This window comes from Nymphalis io, chromosome Z (assembly GCF_905147045.1).
Source record: "Nymphalis io chromosome Z, ilAglIoxx1.1, whole genome shotgun sequence".
NCBI lineage: Eukaryota > Metazoa > Arthropoda > Insecta > Lepidoptera > Nymphalidae > Nymphalis > Nymphalis io.
Window position 1 is genome coordinate 899,046 of NC_065918.1, and position 21,605 is coordinate 920,650.

Sequence of the window (21,605 nt, forward strand, 5' to 3'; positions counted from 1 at the left end):
TTCAAAACAAGACCAACAAGATTAACACTTTAGGTACTTATATAAAATTACATTTATTACCCTTTCCGCAGTGCAACTCTTGGGTGGAAAATTATTATAATATAAAAATAAACATTTAGGTATAAGTATATCAATTGTCTGTAGTATGTAAATAGCTACAGATTCGGTTTATTATAAAATAACTTTATATTAAGTTACTGAAAAAAGTAATGATATTTCTTATTTTTTTATTATATATAATTTTTGGTCAGAGATCTCGGCTCTTAATGAGAAAGCTGGAGGTTATTCTATGACGCAGGTCTAGTACGGATTGATCAACAGGTGTGGGATGAAACTCTGAGATATGTTACCCTATGTCTCCGAATTCAATTGAACACATTATTTATTTATTTATTATTTATTATTATTTGGATAACCAACAAAAGAAAAAATTATTACATTCATTTCATTATCAAACTATTAACAATAACTTAAATGTCCTTTTAATCATAGGCTATCACATCATGCAAAATATAATAATTGTAGTATATCTAGATTTAAATTAAAAAACAATAATAATAAATTCAATAAAACATTACATAATAATCAATAGCATTGACATAACTAATAACATTATTACAGAAAATACAATTTAACATTTCAATATAACACAAAGTTTTAAAATATCACAAAATTAAATTTAAAAAAATATTTTATTTTATTATAGTTATTTAAAAAAAAAATGTATTATATGTAATACTAAAATTAATCAAGAAGAAAATATATATTATATGTACATATATGAATATTCATAAATGTCTATAAAAAATATCATTAATTAATTCATGACAAACAGATGCAAGTTTAATTTAAATTATAATTTCAATAGTGCATGCATTATTAATGTGTTATTTTAAAAAGGCCTAAAAATTTTTTGCCTAAATTGTACCAACTTGTCGTGGCATATGTCTAAATCATTTATTTCTTTAGAAGTGTTATTATATAACGTCGCCATTCTGGGTATTGGTGAGTTTTTACCTAAATGAGTCTTATACAACACATGTATATTTCTGTTCGATAGCTATCTTTACCATTAAGCAATTAACAAATGATAGCTCTGTAATGTTTATTATTATTATTTATTATTGTTTAGCCGACAGAACAGCTCTAAGAAGCTCAAAGTTATGGGAGTTTTTGTTGGTGACTTTTGTCAAAACTTTCTATAGTAAGTTAGTTTTAAAATAAATGATACCTACGTAATATCTACTAAGATAGATAATTGTTCAACCCAAAAAGTCGGGGCGAACCGCTAGTTAAAGTAAAAAATTACAAACCGAAAGTCAAAAGCTATGATGGCATATATAATATTCTCGTTATTATAGTATATATCGCGGCCATTAGCTATGGAAGATGCGGTGTGCTAAATGCGTAAATTTCTGAATCGCGATGTCCAGATTTTCCGGAGTGGAGTGACCTAATACATAATAGCAATCTGACGTTGTTCTGTCGTGTTGTCTGTTTGTTTGAGTTTTTTCATTAATTTCAATATCATATTGATAATATTAAAAACGTGGCTTTAGGTTGCAATTATTGACTCGGTTATGATTTTGACTTTTTAAATTTGAATTTTGAAATCATAAGTTAATATTTTTCTTTTGAAATTTATAGATTATTACTTTTTACTTTTGATTAATTCTTTTTTTATTAGAGTTTAATAATTAATATTAACTACATTAGGTTGTTTAGTTCTAACCTTATTTATAGTTTCTTACTTTAGAAGGGTTGTATTTTTTTACTATTACTTGCCCACGGGCTTTACCCACGGGCAACTATGTCGCTTGTTCACGTGTAAGTCATGTCAAAGATATCGTTGTCCTGGCAAATGGAAATACCAAACACAAGTTTATATTATTTACACGTATGTAAAATAAATAAATTAATTAAACGAAAGATTGTGTGTTATGTGAAAATTAGTTGTTTTTTCACATATTATCACAGCTAAAATATGTCATGTTTTAGCCTTTTTTGCCAGTGGAAGAAGTCACGGGTCAAGCACTTGTATAATATGATTTCTTACTTCTGAGTATTTTCAGTCGTAATTATAACAAGATGAATCTGGGTTTGCGAGAAATTGTGCTTATTATTCGTAGCTCCACGGCGCTACAACTTGAGAGTGGCGAAGTATACGATGGACTTGGTTTAAATAAATAACAAAATTACTACCAAATAATTATTTTTATTAATTTTTAAATTTTGACCATCGGCTCATAACCTTACAAATAAAAAGAAATATTAAAAATTAAATTGTTGCTTAATTGTATTCATATTTATTGATATTTTGAATAAATATGATTTTGATTCGACTATTTCAATAAGTATCATTGAAATTGGTAGCAAAACAACAAGCAGTTCAATATTAAAATAATGTTATTGCTTTTCAAAGAAACCTAACATGTCATAATATTTATAATATTAAACAATTGTATTCAGCGCCAGTTCAAAGAAAAGGCCAATCAAAAGCCTTCCGCAAAGCACAACACAGTAATTCAGTATTGCTATTAAAGCTTCTAATTTCCAGGTTGAGGCATCTGTTCGATAGTGGGACGTATAATTCATTTATGATACTTCACAGTTTAGCAGCTGATACATATAAACTTTGTTTATTTTGATACCTTGATATATGTAGTATGTTTGTTTTAATGCTTTAATCTCAGGACCTTCCATTCCTGGTAGAGACTATATTTCTGCGTTGAGCAGCCCATTTATTGTTTATACGTCATCAGGTCAACGACTAACGAGGGCGCATCAGTTATGTTGAACGCGGTTGAAGCCGCGTGCACCAGCGTACATAGGCATTCCTTGCATTTTCTGTCACTCTAATATACCCTTGCGCGAGTATCTGTGAGGACATGGATGGTATTTCGGTACGGGTTATTTTTAATTGCGCCTCAGAAAACTTATAACCGATCCATTTATATTTATCGATTGAATAAACTTAACGACAAAATAAATTATTTCACTACACATAAATCTATTAATAAGTACTAGTACTAGAAATAATTCGAAAGATTACATAAACACTGTAAGTTCAACAAAAATGTTCTTTAATGTATGTATATAAATATATTTTTTATATCAAATACATTGCTGTTAAAATTATTGTTAATCAAATTTACTTGATAGGACTTTGTGCAAGACTAAAAATATGCGCAACAGAAAACAGAAGTTCTTTAAAATAACTTTTTTTCTTATTTCGAAACAAAATATTGTATGTATTCATTCCCCTTCACTTGTTTTATGTAACGCGTTATTCTTTAAAAAAAAAATAATCAAACTTTTAAAAAATTAAATTAACGTCGCCCTTATATTTTTAAGCAGTGGAAGTATATAAGAAATGGTTTAACAAATTTAGATTAATAAAAAAAATGTTATATAAAATAAAGGTGGATAAAAGTTTTCAAACAAGCTTTATGTACTTATTTTTTTTAATTTTTGTAGACATACTTTAATATGGAATATTGTATAAAAGTCAAAGTGAAATCTTTTATTTCAATGTTAGAAGTTAGAAGCTTACCCACTTTATGATATTGTGATATTTTGTAAGAACTTTATATCACAGTCCTGACATATTGAATATCGACTTGATACCGTAATCGGTTATTTTGGTGTGTTTAATCAAATATGTCTAGTTAGCGTGTTGGCTTTTAATAATATTTTTATGTAGACAGTCAGATGGTAAGTGGTCACCACCACCCATAGATATTGGCATGGTAAGATATAATAACCATTCTTTGCATCACCAATGCGCCACAAACCTGACCGACTAAGATTTATGTCCCTCGTGCCTGTTACACTGGTTTACTTAACCTTCCAACCGGAACACAACAATAACAAATATTGTTGATTGGCGGTAGAATATGCGATGAGTAGGTGGTATCTACCCAGACTTGCACAAAGCCCTACCACGACGGCCTGCTTATGAGACCACAGACCCCGAGATCCTGGATTCTAACCTTTCAAACCAGTGCTTAGAAAATTTTCTCCTGTCATACTGGATCCAATTTTCAGTCACCATTGAGTGACAATCCAATCCAGAACTGCTGTATTCGACGGGCTGCGTAGCAAGCATTTCGGTAACGTGAGTAAGTTCAAACGGCACTCATTTTCTGAACTTTTGTACTTGAGACTTCGTTCTGACGTCAATGAATTAGTATAATTTTTTTTACGTTAAATCAGTCACGTTAGAAGGCAGCTTGTATTATCACGTGATTTAACATGAATCTGCTTACGCTATTACAAACATCATTATGAACTTTCGTCCACGGGACTTATTGTTGAGCAAAACCTACTAGTTACACCTTCTACGTCGTAGATATTGCAAGATGTCTGTCCTGGATTGTTGCGATTTTATGAACATTTCAAGAAAAAAAGTTACAGTGGAATATAATGAACCATTTATTTTGAAAGATCTTCACACAAGCTAGTGTTAAAAATCAACAATTTTACAGGTTAGGAGTGATATTTGAGAAAATTGAAAGCGTACCATATTTTTATAATATGCTAGGAATCCTTTAATTAGAAGACATTATAAATATTCCTATTTGATTTTCCACCTATACGTTAGGCGTATGTTACTAAGCACGACTACAGCTTTTAAGATACTTAGAGATGACATTTCAATTAAAGATCTTCAAACTACTAGTTGTATTATAGTTAGTTTAATTATAGTTATATAGACCCAGTTATCACCCCGATAACCGGGTCTATTAGATTGTACAGCATTATAGATAAATAAAAAATATAATTATTTATAAAATAACAGAGACGCACATAATGGTACAGTTCTGGATGCACCGTTAGAATATGTGAATGTTTTTTTTTTTTTTTTATTCTAAAAAAAAAGGGCTTTATCGCATAAGCGAACATGCCGCCCTGGTTGAGAATTCTTAGGAGGGTACAAAATATAATATATTAAACTTAAAAATACCTTAATTAATCACAGATCTAAGACTTAATTTGGACAACATTTTTGCGAGATTTGACGTCGGATCTGACAGAATGACATTGCATTGTCCAACAGACTTTATATCCAAATTAAGTCTAGTTCTAAGAGATTCGTTCTGAATATGTGAATGTTAATCGGATAAAAAGTATAACATTTTGCAAAAAGCTGCATGTGTCGGATTAAATTCCGAGACATGTAGGTCCAACTCGCAGTGAAGCAGCGCTTGTTTCATTAACTTCCAAATCTTGCCCTAGAGAGGAGAGGAATTCTTTGCCCTTTAGTAGCTCATTTAGCTACTAAAGGGCAAAGAACTCCTCTCTGTTATTGCTGAGCTGTTAGGCCTGAATAAAAAAAAGAATGCATATTGACTAAAGATTTATTATTCTTTTCTGTCAACTGTGCGAATCACGTACGCTTAAAATATTCCGTTACATTGGAAACAAAAGTATAAATTCCTATTGTTTTATTTTTAAGCAAAACGAAATGTTTCGGAATTAAGACTTAAAAAAGATGAATTGCAAAGTTTCGTAGCTCGTAGCACTTCTGTAGATGAGCCAAGGTCAGCGAACTCGTATAAAAACAACGTCTATTTTCAAAAATACCAAACAACAGCTGGTTAAAATTCAAAACAAAAAGTTATTTCTTTTGTTTTTTGTATATATACATACGAACCTTCTTAACAATTTGAATCTATGAGTTCTATAAAACACTTTTATGAGTACAGTATCTAATACACAATAATAGTTTATATAATTAAAAGATTTTTTTATGTTGTATATCTTGGCATGAGTTTTAAACTTTGACGACAGATGGCGTTGCAATTTAAGTTTTATAATTATAACATCATACATAATCGTCTTCAATCAACCAAAATATTTAACACTAGAAGCACCACGTGGCTTCTTCTGACCCATGATAAGAACTTCTAACCAGTGGTTAGAAGTCATGAATATTAACTGAGAATCTGCAAATGGCGGACGAAAATCTGCCAACCCACGTCGGATAAGTGTGGAGTACGATCCAACTCCTCGAAAAGGAGACGAGGTCGTAGTCCAGTAGTGGAACATATACAGGCTATTGCTTTTCTTGACTCTTAAATGTGACTGCTACGCGTCCGTGAATAAGTATCTCGTAGCGTTATTATGTGTTAATATACGATATATATATTTATATATACACGGCCATATTTTATGGTATTAATTGTAGATTAGCAAACATTTTACATTTTTATATCGGAGTTTTCATCAAAAATATGAAAGTAAAATTCAAATAAATATTCAATGATCTCTCTAGTACATCCTGTTACTGAGCTATTAGCAAAAACTATGAAATATGTAAATCTAAGTTTCGTTTATTTTTACTTCTTCGATTTCAATAGGTCAACCTTTCTTAATAAATAGCTAACAAACTAATGAAATAATATGGTTTTAAATTAAGCAAACGAATATAATATTAATGAGGATAGCCAATAAGTAATTATGAATAAATAATGTATCTAAGTACCTTAAACAATCACTAATTTGAAATAACTATCCGTTTTATCTAATTACGGTTTATTAAGTGTGTATTAAGGTATGTTATATGTATTAGGCGTATTAAGTTAATATTATTGTTATTGTGAGAACCCGCTTTAAGATAAACTAAGTGATCAGGTCAGTTACTAATCTTTTTGCACGTCCCACGTCTTTTTATAAGAGATTTTCTAAAAGCTTGTTAACTACCACTCATAATTACAAAGTATAAAAATACTGCTTTTATATAATATTTTACAGAAAACGATAAAAAATAAGATGATTATCCTGATTTGATTGAAGTCGGTGTGACATATTAATTCGAGGGATGTTGAAAAAAAACTAATCCTTATTTGACATTTTAAAATTCCACATATATTACGAACAATGTTTATATATGATATGTAAAGTTATAGTTTTCGCTGTTTGCATGGCGTTTGAGGCCGGCCGAACAACTTCCTCAGAGATGCCGTTGACTCAATAGGCATAACGTATAAAAATATATAAAGTAACAGCCTGTGAATGTCTTACTGCTGGCCTAAGGCCTCTTCTCCCTTCCGAAGGTATGGAGCTTATTCCACCACGCTCCAATGCGGGTTGGTGGAATACACATGTAGCAGAATTTCAGTGAAATTAGACAAATGCAGGTTTCCTCACGATGTTTCCTTCACCGTATAGAAGAGATGAATTATAATCACAAATTAAGCACAAAAAAATTCAGTGGTGCTTGCCCGGGTTTGAACCCACGATTATCGGCTAAGATTCACACATTCTCACCACCATCAATAAAAATATGTAAATATATATTTTTATACATTATGCCTATAATATACTGCTATCTTCTGTCAATTAAACATTTTTTATAAGTAAGACCGATTATATAAGCCAGTTCTGAAACTATAAACCATCATAATAAGAAAGTTCCATATCAATGCAATTAACAGTCGAATATATTGTATCCATGTACATATTATATAAGTATATACAAGTTAATAAACTTCGGTCGATGTATTCCTGTGTATTATTTTTATCACCAATTGTCATAGCGATCTATTAAACGGAATAGAAGTTGACGCTTACTGCAGCGCCATCAACGGTGCGTTATAAGAACTTGTAAAAGTATAAAAATGTGCCAACATTCATGGTTTTTTTTTCATATCTATTTATCTTTAATTATTATATATAAGATGAAACGAACATAAGAAACTTGAATATTAAAACGTGATATCTATAATGTAGAATAAAAGCACAGATAAAAAGAAGAAATCTATTCATTGACTCGTCCTTGACTATCCTGAATCCTATATATCCTGGCTTATTAGATAAAAGACAAAAATATATTTTTTTACAAATATTCAGATTAAAATACCTTTATATATTAATAATTTCACGAATAAAGATTACTTAAATGTTTTTACATAGAATAAGTTCTAAGTAATAAATTACATAGTTTAAATTTTGATTTAAAACTACTCGCTCTTAAAGAATCGCCTTTAACATTACTTTTTTAACTCAATTTCGTCGAAGAATTTTTATAAAAATTGTCAAATTTATTTAGCGGGTAATTAGTTATGTCTTGTCAATGCTGTGTCTTTTTATTTCGATTGTCAAATCAATAATGACGGAAAGAGATATAATTTTGCTTGTAAGTTTTTATTTGATAAGTTTATAAAAGTGTTTATAAATAAAATGAATTGATGAATTCGAATATTAAAACAAAACGAAACTATAATAAATGTATGTATAAGTTGAATTATATTTATTTTATTAACTTCAGTATGTTTTTGTTTATATTACTTAATATTTATTGATTAGTTTAATTATTTTAATAACCATGAATTTCCATTTTTCACAAATGCTGGACATATCGTGACGGAGTCATTTTTTTATAATCTAAAGGCCCGGGATGATTTGCTTGATTTATTCTTTTTTGTAGTTATCGATATCGTCGATGGTACAATGCCAGGAACCTTCGCGCAAGAGCCAAAAAAAAACCTTGATAAAATTTCAGCACAATCGAATGAACGAACGCATTGAATTATTAATTTATTTTATAAATTTATTTAAAAATTTATTTTATATATATATATATATATATAATAAAACATATTTGTATTTGTTAACGATTTGTGATGACTCGTTAGCAACCACTAAATTTTTATGAGCTTAATTTGTGTCTACAATAATATCGGCTAACTCGAAAACTTGCATGTGTTGGATGGAATTTCGTCACATGTAAACCCACCAACCAACACGCATTAGAACAGCATGTTAGAATAAGCTCTAAACCTTAAGGACGGAGGAGGGATTTGTCTATCAGTGGAATATTTCTTACCTTACTTTTAATTTATAAAGTTACAGAATATCAAATATACGTTATTATTAAAAGTCATGTATAGGTATTTTAAAGTGGGCGTTTTAGATATAAATAAGCTGCTTTCATAATGATCGTTAATCGATCATCGAGCACACCTACACAATTAACTTTTGTACCGCTTGTGAATTAAGTATTATCATTATTTCTCTGTTGCTCACATCGATATTTTACTTTATCAAAAATCGTTATTGCGTTAACGAACAATCAGTCATAACAAAAATTAGCACACATTTGGAAAGCATAGCTTAAGTAATAATTATTTTAATTGTTGTAATCATTATAAAAAAAAATCGATATATATATGTTATACGATATTAAGAATATACTTTTAAAACTAATATTTATATGTCCAATTCGTAAGATCATGTTATTCGCAGGGCTTGTGTTTTAAATATATTTTTGTTTTATTATAATATAAATATAAAAATAATAATGTATTCTTTTATAAATTATAGTAAATATGCATTCTTAATTAATCAGTTTAATTAGATCATTGTACTTATTATTTTATTTATGATAATTTGTTTTGTATTTCTAAAATTCTTGTACTAACCGTATTTTTTGTTGAAACTAGCCCCGTGACTCAGGAAATCTGAAATAAAATAAAAAAAAAACAAATGTAGACATGATAAAATAAAAATAAAGTGAATATAAAGGTCAAATGCGATAATAAAATATTTAAAATATATGAAAAAAATCGCTGTTTGTACTTAACATTGAACTGATAACATTTAATTAAAGATGATTGAAAGAATATTCAAGTTATTTCATTTAAAAAAAGCATATACCTACATATTAATTGTATATCTAAACTTTATTTTTAATAATAAATGAAAACAGGTGAAAAACTAATTATTATTATAAGAGCAAAATCTCTCAACAGCGCCATCTACAATTTTATGGTTCAACTAGGAAAATGCATTTTTCCAAGTGACAGGTGAGGTGTGCGCAGTACGTAGTGCCTCCAACTTCCGCCGTTGCGAGTGGCGCTAGATACCACGTGCCTATAAAAGGAAAAATACAACATGCGGACTTACCGTGCCGACTCATGTTTCCTAAAAACAACTTCACAGAGCTGAACTAAACCACAAACCTACTCTCCTAGAACCAAAATTTAAAGTTTACGTGTTATAAAAACTTTTTTAAATATTTTAATCGCAATATGATAGAAGTAGAGTGCGGTCACATGTGCGCGCAATGCCCAGAAATGTAGTTGATTGCGATTGGCGTGTGAATCGGTGTCGGTAAAACAGCGCGTCTCGCTATTGGACGATGGGGCGTACCTCGGTAAAGCAGTCACTACAAACGCACGTGACAAGCATGCTCGAAGGCCATGCGGGTCTCACGCACTGCAAATTATAGATGGCGCCATTGTACATTTTGTTTACAAGTTCTGCAATACTTACTCGTGTGACATAATTTCGCATAATCGTTTGTAGGTAGTTACGTACGAAACGTCAAAAACGAAAACTTAGTAACCGGTTCGTGGAGTTCTGACTGCGGGTTTAAAGTATAATGTAGGTAAGGTATGCGGTTTGACCTTGAAAGACGCATATTGTAGCATTGAACTAGATGTCAACTCGGTACCTAATACCTCGGTACTCGGTAAATAATATGAAATAAGCTGTACAGTATTTGTAAATTAAAGATAAACAAATTAAAACGAGTGCTAAATGATAATTTAGTTAAAAACAGTTAGTAGACATTGTAATTTAATTATTATTATATTATATTTATGATGATAATTTATTTATCACACGGAAAATGATAATAAATACATAAGGCGATATATTTTTTGCGGCTGTTATAAGAGATCAGTATTTTTAAGCAAGATAATTTGTAATGATTATTTGGTTTTGTTTCATTTGAACTTTTTTGAAACAAATTTTTTCATTATGATGGCGAATGTTTTCATGACGAATGTTTTTTTTTTAAATAATATTATATACTAGCCATTCCTGCGTTGTACCATGCAATACTTCTTAATGATCGTATCGCTTTTGCCGAGCGGTTGTGATCATCATTTCGTGATATTTTTTGAGGCAAAATGTGTTTCGGGTCACGTGCGTTTACAACTTTCCTCTGGACTATATTGCACTCATGACAACCCACAGCAGATAGGATTTGATCAGTCCATCATATTCTCAGTCTTCTGTCGTCTTTAATTCTGCTTACTTTTCTATTGCTGTACAATTAGATGTCTCCGGTTACATTATTATTAAATAATGTCACTGGCAAGCACAAGTTGATTAAAAAAATACGCATATTTATGTATTAATGTATTTGATCTCTTCTCGTAACTGGTTTATTTAAAAAATAATTCAAAAAAAGTTTAATATAACACTAATATAAATAAAATAAATAGTTTAAATGTTCAAACGAAATTGCTAACCGACAAGGCAGCATTTTAATGAAAATTAGGCTTAATATTGTTCTAAAATGCTTTCGCATCATTTTATCATTAAATTCTATGGCATCCTGCGTTAGAGGCGCTATAACAGTATTTTTTTATGAGATTCGTTAATACTGTATGCCGGTTGCAAGCCCAAGCAACACAGCGATGAAAACGTATGATAAAATTTTGTATTTTACATAAGTTTGAATTTTAATGAATTTTACAATAAATCAACCGCCCTTTACGAAACAATATTATCTATTGACGTATTACCCCGTAAAAAAGTAAAAACTGTAATAAAAACTAGACGTTGACAAATACAAAACATTCATTTATTTACTAACAATTTTTTATTTGTATCGTAAGTATAATAAATTATTTAATATTTATAAACGTGAGTTTAAAAACCGATTTGAATGATAAAATAAATGCTAAAAATGACGCCAGGTTTGGTTTTATGCGACGCTTCATAAATTAATTCATAAGGAAACACTTGAAACTTAATAAAATATTATAATCGCGTTATTATGCCACTTATCTTGGCACTGTTTTTTTAGTAAATATTTTTATTCCCAGCATCAAAGGCGTCATTAGCTTAGATAATTATTCATTTTACAGATATACATTTATTTTAAATTTTCATATTTTGATATTGATTTATTTGTTAGGTACTTATTTGTTCGACACACCGCACTTAAACAGCGCAAATAAGCTACTATTCAATGGTCCTTATTGGGAAGTTATGTACACTCAACACACCCTGTATAGCCCATAACACCCGTATTGTTTTAACAAATATTTGCCACGCGGATTGAATCAACTATTGTACATAAGCGCCACATTGTAACGACCACTGGGCCAATTAGATATTACACACTGTTATTCAACCTTTTATATTCACGAAAATCAAAAGATAAAATGTCGATGTCGTTGACCGATTTCGGGGGCTAACCTGCCCCCGAATCAACCTCGAGGGGGGATAGTCAACTGTAAAGGGAATTTTATACAGAACAAGTATGTGCGCTCACACAAGTGCAGTTTTCCCTCACTCTGATAATTCGATGGGACGGGATATTCGCCACGACCGAGGTTCAGATTCAGAACTTGCCTTTACATTTTTTACAGATCCAATCGGTGCAGAACCCAGCCAGCCAAAATAGAAGTTTTCAAACGAATTACAAGTGTGTACCATTTTTTTCTATCCAATTTTGACCAAATCATTCACTGTCATGTGCCCGAGCATTTATTTAAGATTAATCATTTTTGTACGTATGTAAGTGCACGTGAATATAATCCACCAATTTTCAAGTGTACGAGTGTATACAGAATCGTCTTATTATTTTTTTTACACAAACACGAGCGATGCGGGTCGTTAATTTTATCAGACGAATTCCGTTTTTGTCAGAGCTTTAATCTTACATATATATACATTTTTTTTTATACACAATCAAAACTGGCTTTATTAATTTGACAGATAAACTTTCATTTTTGAATTTTATCTTTAAGACGTTATGGAAAAAAAATGTCCTGTTTATGAAACCTGTCCAGACACGGCCTAGTCTGGCAGATTTATTCCCGAATTCACTGAACATCACAGGTTGAAATCAGGATAATTTCACTGATAGTCTTACGCTTAATTTGTGTTTATAATCTTGATGAAACTCTATGACACTTGTATCCACCCCAACTTTACTTCTTAAGAGCCGAGCAAGTACACTGTACTTTCTAAGCTTTGGGTTATTTAATGGAATTCCTTACCAGCTCACGTGTTCCCCTCCTCTTACAACCCGGGTTACTTCAAACGAGGCGTGAAGAGGCATCTTGCGGGCCGGCAAGGCGAAGGCGGCTAGTGCAGAACGTTTTTCCCGTCTGTACTGGCCGTCGTCGCGTTTGGACTCTACTACCACTTACCATCAGGTGGAGTAGAGTCATTTGCCCTTCCGGCGAATATAAAAAAAAAATGTTTTTTATATATTAAAATGTATAAAGAAAATAATTTAGATAATAGAACGAGTTCAATACTAACTATAACATATATATAATGAAAACATATTGCAGAAAAAACCTTCACATAATAATTCATTACAATATAAGCAATTTGTAAATATCGTTTAAAATACAGTCAACTCAACGCAAATCAAATCAAATCATTAAGCGGCTTCTGTAGCGCAAAATTAACCAAGTTGCGGTTTAACTAGTTAAATAATATAACCAACCGCAGTCTGCATGTTAACTAACTACCAAGCGTCGCTTCTAGATATGCATCGATAATATTATAAACTAAACTGTGTATCAGTGTCTTCCGCCGCATTATTGTCATGTTCCAATCTCAGCTTCCGAATCCAGAATTCTATTCTAGACAAGATATACGCTTATTAAAGTACTGCGAAAATATCGCATAAATATATAATTACACATTTCTGTGATAAGTGAAAAATCATATTACACTCTGAAATGTTGAATTACATACGGATTCAATATATATGTTACTTATATGCGAATATATATTTAAACTTTCTTGGGTTTAATAGCGATCAGCTTTTATTTTATTCGATATTTCTTCGATATTTTGACAGAGCGTCATCTAACGAAAGGTACGATCGCGCTTAAATACGAATAATATATAAATATGAGTTAAATTATTTAAGTTTAATATGTATATAAATAAGCGAAATATCACCGACTGACAGACTCATCACGAGAACTCCGAAAATACAGGTTTGATTGACTTGGAATTTAGCATAGTTATATATATTTAGTCCTATCGCAACCTTATAAACGGATTTTACGCAAATCCTATTCAAAATAAATTTGTGGTCATCTGAAATTTGCAACGCGATAGAACTTTTTTTAAACTAAATTTTAAAATTAAAGTTATATGAAATTTAAGTTCACGACTTTGGGACAGACAGTTTGTGTATAATTTTTTTTTATATATATTTGCCGGGAGCTCAAATGATAGCTCCACCTGTTGCTAAGTGGTAGTAGAGTCTAAACGCGACGACGGCCAGTACAGTCAAGAAGAATGTTCTACACTAGCCGCCTTCGTCTTGCAGGCCCGCAAGATGCCTCTTCACGCCTCGTTTGAAGGGACCAGGGTTGTAAGAGGAAGGAGGGGAACACGTGAGCTGGTAAGGAATTCCATTTTTTGGAAGTGCGATTTGTCGCAATTCTCAAATTTGGCAACTCCTTTCCAAAGAAAGTAGTTGCCAAATTTCTTTGTGCACGATGGTATTGATGTCACAGTTAGGCGACAATAATAAAATGTAAAGCATATTTTAGTATCCAACGTTTCACGAATTAAGTGCATGTGTGTAAATGGTACATTGATAAATTTTTTGATGCCAATAACAACATCAACGCGATTTGTGTGTTATTTCTCTACATGGAAATTGCCATTTACCCCCAGTGGATACTCAACTTTATATTCCCGTCATCCTCGTACGCTACACGTAGTACTATTTAAATCGCAGTATAGTTGACTTGATAGGTTGAGGTGCCATATTTATAGTTTGCGTGTTGTCGAGCCACTGGGCTGCGGAAAGTTAAATATTTGACGGCAATGGATTTCACCTCGCTGTCAACAGTTTAATACGAGCCTGATGCAAGTTGCACGGATTATGTACTTTCAAACTTCAGTCATTTACGAACACGTCGGCTAAGTTACCACTTATGGTATGACGTCATAGCGAAATTTATGATAAAAGTATCAATATGGTAAATTGTTTTTTTTTAATGCATTTAAAAAAGGGAGATAGACTTTCAGTTGGGCCCTCTGTGAGTCCAACACTGCCCGTAGATATGGCCACTGCAAGAAATATTAATGGTGCGCCACTAAACTTATAATATAAATAACGAAGCAAGATGTTATGGCCTACCACCAAGTTTATTTTTATTAACTTATTTAAGTATTATTTGTTTGTTTAATATATTGCAAGTATATATATTGGTATCACCGTTGAGGACATAATGATTAAAAGATCTTGAGTATTATTTATTATATTTAACATACAATAATAATGTTAGGTTTTTTATTGAATTTCCACAATTCTCTCACAAACACACACGCAGATGTACACAAACGCCAACATCCATACAATCTTCTTCAAATAAAACAATCGATGTCCCCTGAGGACGTCAAAAAGTAAAGATTTATGACCGATTTTTCAAAGTCCGACAATTTATCATAACTTACAAAGGTAAAAAGAAAATCATAAAGAGAACATTCAAGTTATCATATTTAATAATACCTACCACAATTATATTTAAGCAAAAAGTTAACCTTAAGAAATAAAACGTTGAAAGTTTTTTGTTTATCGAATTAAAAAAAGTTGTTGCTTACTCACAAACAAATCGCTCCTACCTTTGTCATGACAGCGAAAATATTATTAAAAAATTATATCGTAAATCGAGCTCGAATAAAATCCGATGTAAGTCCGTCCGAAAGTACGTCCCGAGTAAACACCAAAGGAAACTAATTGGACTATTGGGAAAAATAAACATTTAAAATACACCCAAGCTACAAGAGTTTCATAGTTATTGGATTTAAAAAGTGAACTTTTAATAATGCAAATATAAACGTGTTAAAGTTATCATTCGTTTATATAAAAGTTATTTAAAATTTCCAAGTGAATTGTAATTTAATTGCACTTAAATAAAATTGGTTTCAATAAAGTGTCCGCAGAAATTAAATTATATTCAACTTCTAAACGGAGCTAAAGTTATTTCGATTTTTTTTGGAATTAAAAACATGATTATGGCTAATTAAGTAAGGGCTTACGAGTACATGTCCTACTACTGAGTAATTCGCTTTTGTCTTGCAAACTTAAGAATTACTTAATTTTTATTAGAAGTGCCGCAGTGCTAATAAAAAGGAGGCTTTAGATTGATTTTTTCAATGCATTTTTTAATTTATTGTAATAGTTCGTAAATCTGGTCTGTATGGCAATAAAAAAACTAAACCCATGGAGACTTTGTGTTTTATAGGCATTATGATAGTACACTATAATTTATTTTATTTAATATAACGAATTTAAAACGCAAATATAGCTACATAAATTTAAGCTTTCTGCACATCTTCTCTAAAGAAAATCTAACTATGCCAAATCTCAGAATGCGTGCAACTTAAAAATGATATAATGTTTGGTCTTCACATACGAATATATTGTTACTTATTTAATTATAAATATGCGTCCTTCTTGAGTTTCTTTGTTTTGTATTCTTTATTTGTATAATTATGATCACTCGTTTGTTTATCATTTGTTTTAATCGTTCGTTGGTGCTTAATTAAGCTTAGTCTATCAACGGCGTGGTGACGTAAACAATGTGCTACCTATTTATTTGAAACATGATGATGATGTATTGTTATAAAAAAACTAATTGTTTGTTATTTTAATTGGAACAATTAGGATATTTTACATGAATTTTGCAATAATATTATCCCTCTGAAATTCATTAAAGATTTTGCAAAATATTTTTAATGTTATATATTGTTACAGGTCTTTGTATCTTTATATTAATATTCACCATAATCATACATCAATGGCAATTCAATGATGGTACTCTCCCAAGGTGTATCAAGCTCCCGGAAGTCCGGCTTTCGCATCCAGGTCTCTTGTACTTCTTCAGTTCATCGTATCACCTAACTGGAGGCAAATACTGCGTTTGAGGATCCGCAAACGTAAAAAATTGTAGAGCTTACATTATTGACCCTGAGTAAAAAACTATATTTACAAAAGTTTCATTTTTTTATATATTAAATCCTTAAATTTATACAAATTTAAAAACAGCTACCGTACAAACCGCGTGGTATGGGCACAAGCTTGTAAGCAGCATTCCCCTTTTTATCGCAATTCCTACCTTCTGGGCGAAAATTGAACCAGCCCTCCATTGGTGACATCAATGGAGGCAACAAGACGAGGAAATAAAATACATAAAATAATTTTCATTGAAATCAATTCGAGATATCAGTACAATGAACATAGATAACAGATTTTAAATGTACTTTATATACGCTTAGATTAAGTAACTCTCTTGCGGAACAACGAATACGAGTTTCTTTTATTTATTAAGATCTGGATATTTTCATTTCGAATTTATTCTTAAACATTAAATACATTAATTGTTTCAATAAAATCATTTTTTTTTGAACGCACTAATATCAGGACCAGATTGATCAAGATTGATTTAAAAAAAAAAACAAAATTCCATTAGACAGTCTATTGAAAAGGGTAAGAAGACTACATATGACTACGCTATGACCCACGAGTGCTGAGCAGTACCATCGAAAGAGAGTGACATAGAGCATAGACATAGTGAAACAACTAGTCCAATCTAAGAAAATATGTTTTAATTGTGAACCGACCCTAATATAGTTTAATTTCTGTGAACATTCATATTTGTTTCTGATGATAATTTCTAACTTTGCCATAATAATTGTGACTGACAATTCAAAAGCAAAACAACCTTGACCCTTAAGGCTGTTGCAGTAACGACTCTTAGTCGAGTTTAGACAGGCTTGTTAAAAGAAATACCTTTGCGTTATTTAACTAGAGGCAGTGAATTTTTATGGGACAATATCTTTAAAGTACGTTACAGATAACTACAAAAAATATCGTTTGGAATAAATATAAAAAAAATAATGGTAGGTATGTTTTCCTTATAAATGTAGTATAGATGAAATAATTTTTATACTCGTAATTAATAGAATTTCTTTTGATTGTCAAATCAATAATTACAGAAAGAGCGAAATTAGTGTTTAGCTAAACAACCGCTAAGCAACGATTACAAGTAAGACAATATAAATTTCATTTGAAAATAATACACAATATAAAAATAATATCAAATAATGGAATAAGAATATTAGAAATAATTCCCTCATTTTTATAAGAAAAAACAAATCATTCTTAGTATTGTTTTCTTTTCTTATTAATAATATCGTAAGACTTCCTGTGTTATTGACAGTTTAATACAGATATACTGTTAAGTTAAATCTAGTATATATAGGCGACGAGATCTGGCTGCGCTCTGGGTTAAATTATACTTTTGAATATTATATTCGAGACATGAACTCGTATATGAACGGGATGGGCACATAATAAAATAATAAGACATGATAATGTAGTAGTTTACAACCTTAAAATAACGATCCATAACAGAAATGACCGAACTATGGAAAGACTGAATATTAGCATCCGTGGTATTCGGCCAGTCTTTTAGAGAAATATAGAATCTCACTAAAACAACTCCATCTTCAAGTAGTCAACTGGCACACATACCAAGTCATTAAGTAATGATCGGGACGCTACGGCATCAAATTGTTTTTAATTCTGAAACGTATATTATGATGCTGACTGGTAATAAACGTATAGGCTCATTAAAACACGTCTCTGGAGATACAAGAAAAAAACCTTAATATCTATGCGGTGTATGGGTCGTCTATTGATATGAATCTTGGTTCGATACCCTAGGTCTATTGTGGTACATTTTAATACAAGCTTCACGCTTAGCTGGAGGGGAAAATTGTAGTGATTCTCTGAAAACAGGCGATACTATTATTCTTTAAAAAGAATCCAGCGCAATTTTCCAGGTAATGACATACGTTTTCTGTTATAACAATTGTTAAAAATAATGTGACAAAGTGAAGTAATCTTATATGAGAATCGTTTCACTTGGACGTTTTTGTTATTTATATATTTGAAAAAACACATCTACTTTACATATATTAAACCCTTCTTAATTCAAAACAATTAAGTAATATTCGTCTGATGTTTGTACTAAATACTGATAACCTAACTTACTGTATAGCTGCTTGACAAAAATTAGAAATAGAATCTGATTGGGTGTTATACAAACAAAATAAAACTAATTAATATATTCTTAATAATAACAACAACATATTAAGATTAAGACTCTAATAGTACAACGTAAATTTTACACCTAAGCTTTGGTAAGGAATTGGTTAAAATATCAATACATTGCGTTCGCGCGTAAGTCGTTGAGTTGATTTCTTAGCCAGAATGAGTAATTTATAAGATATTAATCGAGATTAAATAAAATGAAACTTTCTTATTATGAAAAATACACAAAATTATATAGACCTACATTTTAACATATATAGAATATCTACATTCTTATGGCGCTGTTGTAAGTTAATAGTTTTTTACTCTTAACTTGAACGTATCGCCTTTTAACTAAGTTTTAACTTACAGTTATTATTTGCTTAAAACTTAAGTATTAAATGTAAAGTAGCTTTTGAAGCGATTACGGATGTTTTCTGTTGGCGCGCAATGTCGCATTTCGGACGCGGCAAGGGAGTGAGGGTGAGACAGTGGCAGCGAAGGTCGAGGGCGCGCCAAAATCAATGGCTGGCACGGATGTGGATGCAGACAGGCGTTACCTCTTGGAATTGCTCTTTAAGCTCACTCCGAGAACGCAGACAGGTAGATAGTGAATAGCTTACCCTGGACATCTCAAGAGATTATGTTATCGAACCAATATATAATAATAATATTACAAAAATCTGAAATAATTTAATTAGATATTTCATAATAAGGATTTTGAAGTTTTTTAAATTACTACAATCTTCCGCCGGTGTCGCTCACGGGTAACAAGCAGATAGATATATCAAATCGCGTAAATTTATTTAGATGTTTTTTAATATGTACTCGAGAGCGTGTCTTTATTAACTTAACAAAATTGTTTTATATACATTTTGTATCGTTAGAAATAAAAAAAAAAAAACGTATTAAACAATGAGCTGAATATCGTCTGAGAATTCGCCTGAAGTACACTCGAAAGGAATGGCTGTCGTTTCTTCGCGAATTTATATTCCAATCTCCGAGTTAAATTCTTAACTACAAACAATCCAAATCACTTATATATATATTTAGAATAACAATAGTTTAGCAGTAAATAATCATTGATAACCGGAAATAAAACAATACGAGAAGCGGTTCTCAAATTTACATAAATATATTTGATATTAACGAAACAACGTTTATTTCGTTAATAAAATTAATTATGATAATAAATACGAACGTGTTATTGTCAGCTTGGGCGATTCGTAGTTAATACGTAGCAACGGAGTGTCGGATTGACTAGATTTTTGCGCAGATATAGTTGGTCCATGAACTATTATGTATATTACTTTAAGACTTAGCGGTTTAGGTTTATTTACATACGTCAAGTGAACAAGCACATGCAGTACATGTACATGCAGACAACATTTGAAATCAAAGCAAGAACAATACATTTTAATAATAATATGTAAAATGATTTTTTTATAATTCATTATTTTAATTTTACAATAAAAAAAAGTGTTACTGTATTTAGATGATTTGATTTTTACGTTTCACGTACTTCGTTTCCCGTGTAGGCCGCGGCATGTACACTTAATACATAGTGTGATCGCCGCGTTTTAAAGTCAGCTCCTTTAAAGAACAATTATCCTTCTCCTATCGCACAATACTATCAGCCATTCCTTGGCTTGCGTTCAAGTGTATATATAAGACCTAGGAAGCGCTACCATGAAGAAATGTCTTCACTATTAAAAGCCAAGTATTTCCAGGTAACCCCTCCCTTATCTACTAATCTTTAAACAATACACTTATCCTCTAAGCGCGATAGCGATACAAATAGTATTAAAGATGCAGATTAAATAGTTAGAAATCATTAATGATTCATATCTTGCGGGATATTAACCGATGCCTTAATCAGAAATCAAATATCGAATGTCAACTATCAACTATAACAATATTAAACACGAAACAAACTATTTCGACAAGCTATAATTGTAGCACCGTTGTTTATTTATTTTTTATTATAATGAATACTTTAATAATAGTAAAAAATAAATGTTATAAAACGATGGTAGGACTTTACGAAAATATATATAAAAATTCGGGCTCAACCAGTCGCTAGAATACGTTAATATTAACCGACATAGCGGGTTCAACCCGGTAAATGAAAATATCTTGAGATATTTTCACGAAAATACTCCAAATCTACTCCTCAAGTGAAGACGAGGCCAAGGGAGAAGTATATGTATTATACAACAATGTAGCCCATTTTTTCTCCCACTTTATCATTTACAATTTATATAAATATTTTAATCAGCAAAACATGAAAATAAAACTTGATTTTATTTACTTAAAATTTTATGGGTGCGAAAAACGGAATATCGGTTAATTACTATAAATATATAAAATTCGAGCTGCAACCAAGTTAATTTTGTTATAATTTAACTCTTTATAAATAATACTGATGTTGGTATGTGTTTGAGGTTGTTTGAGTTCGACACTGTGTGTGATATATTATAAAAGTTGAAAACCACATATA

General features: G+C 30.9%; 1 protein-coding gene across 7 annotated transcripts in view; it reads right to left on the reverse strand.

The window, feature by feature from the left end:
* LOC126780215 (hepatic leukemia factor) overlaps positions 1 to 21,605 on the reverse strand; it is a 199,484-nt gene that overhangs the window by 50,002 nt on the left and 127,877 nt on the right. For 5 of the 7 annotated variants that reach the window (XM_050504493.1, XM_050504492.1, XM_050504488.1 and 2 more), the window contains one exon: positions 9,426 to 9,464. The exons of 1 other annotated variant lie outside the window; for it this stretch is intronic. In XM_050504493.1, the coding sequence (XP_050360450.1) occupies positions 9,426 to 9,464 (39 nt within the window). Of the gene's footprint in view, positions 1 to 9,425; positions 9,465 to 9,909; positions 10,062 to 21,605 lie in introns of those variants that run through there. One more of the 7 variants, XM_050504496.1, reaches the window with a different exon arrangement.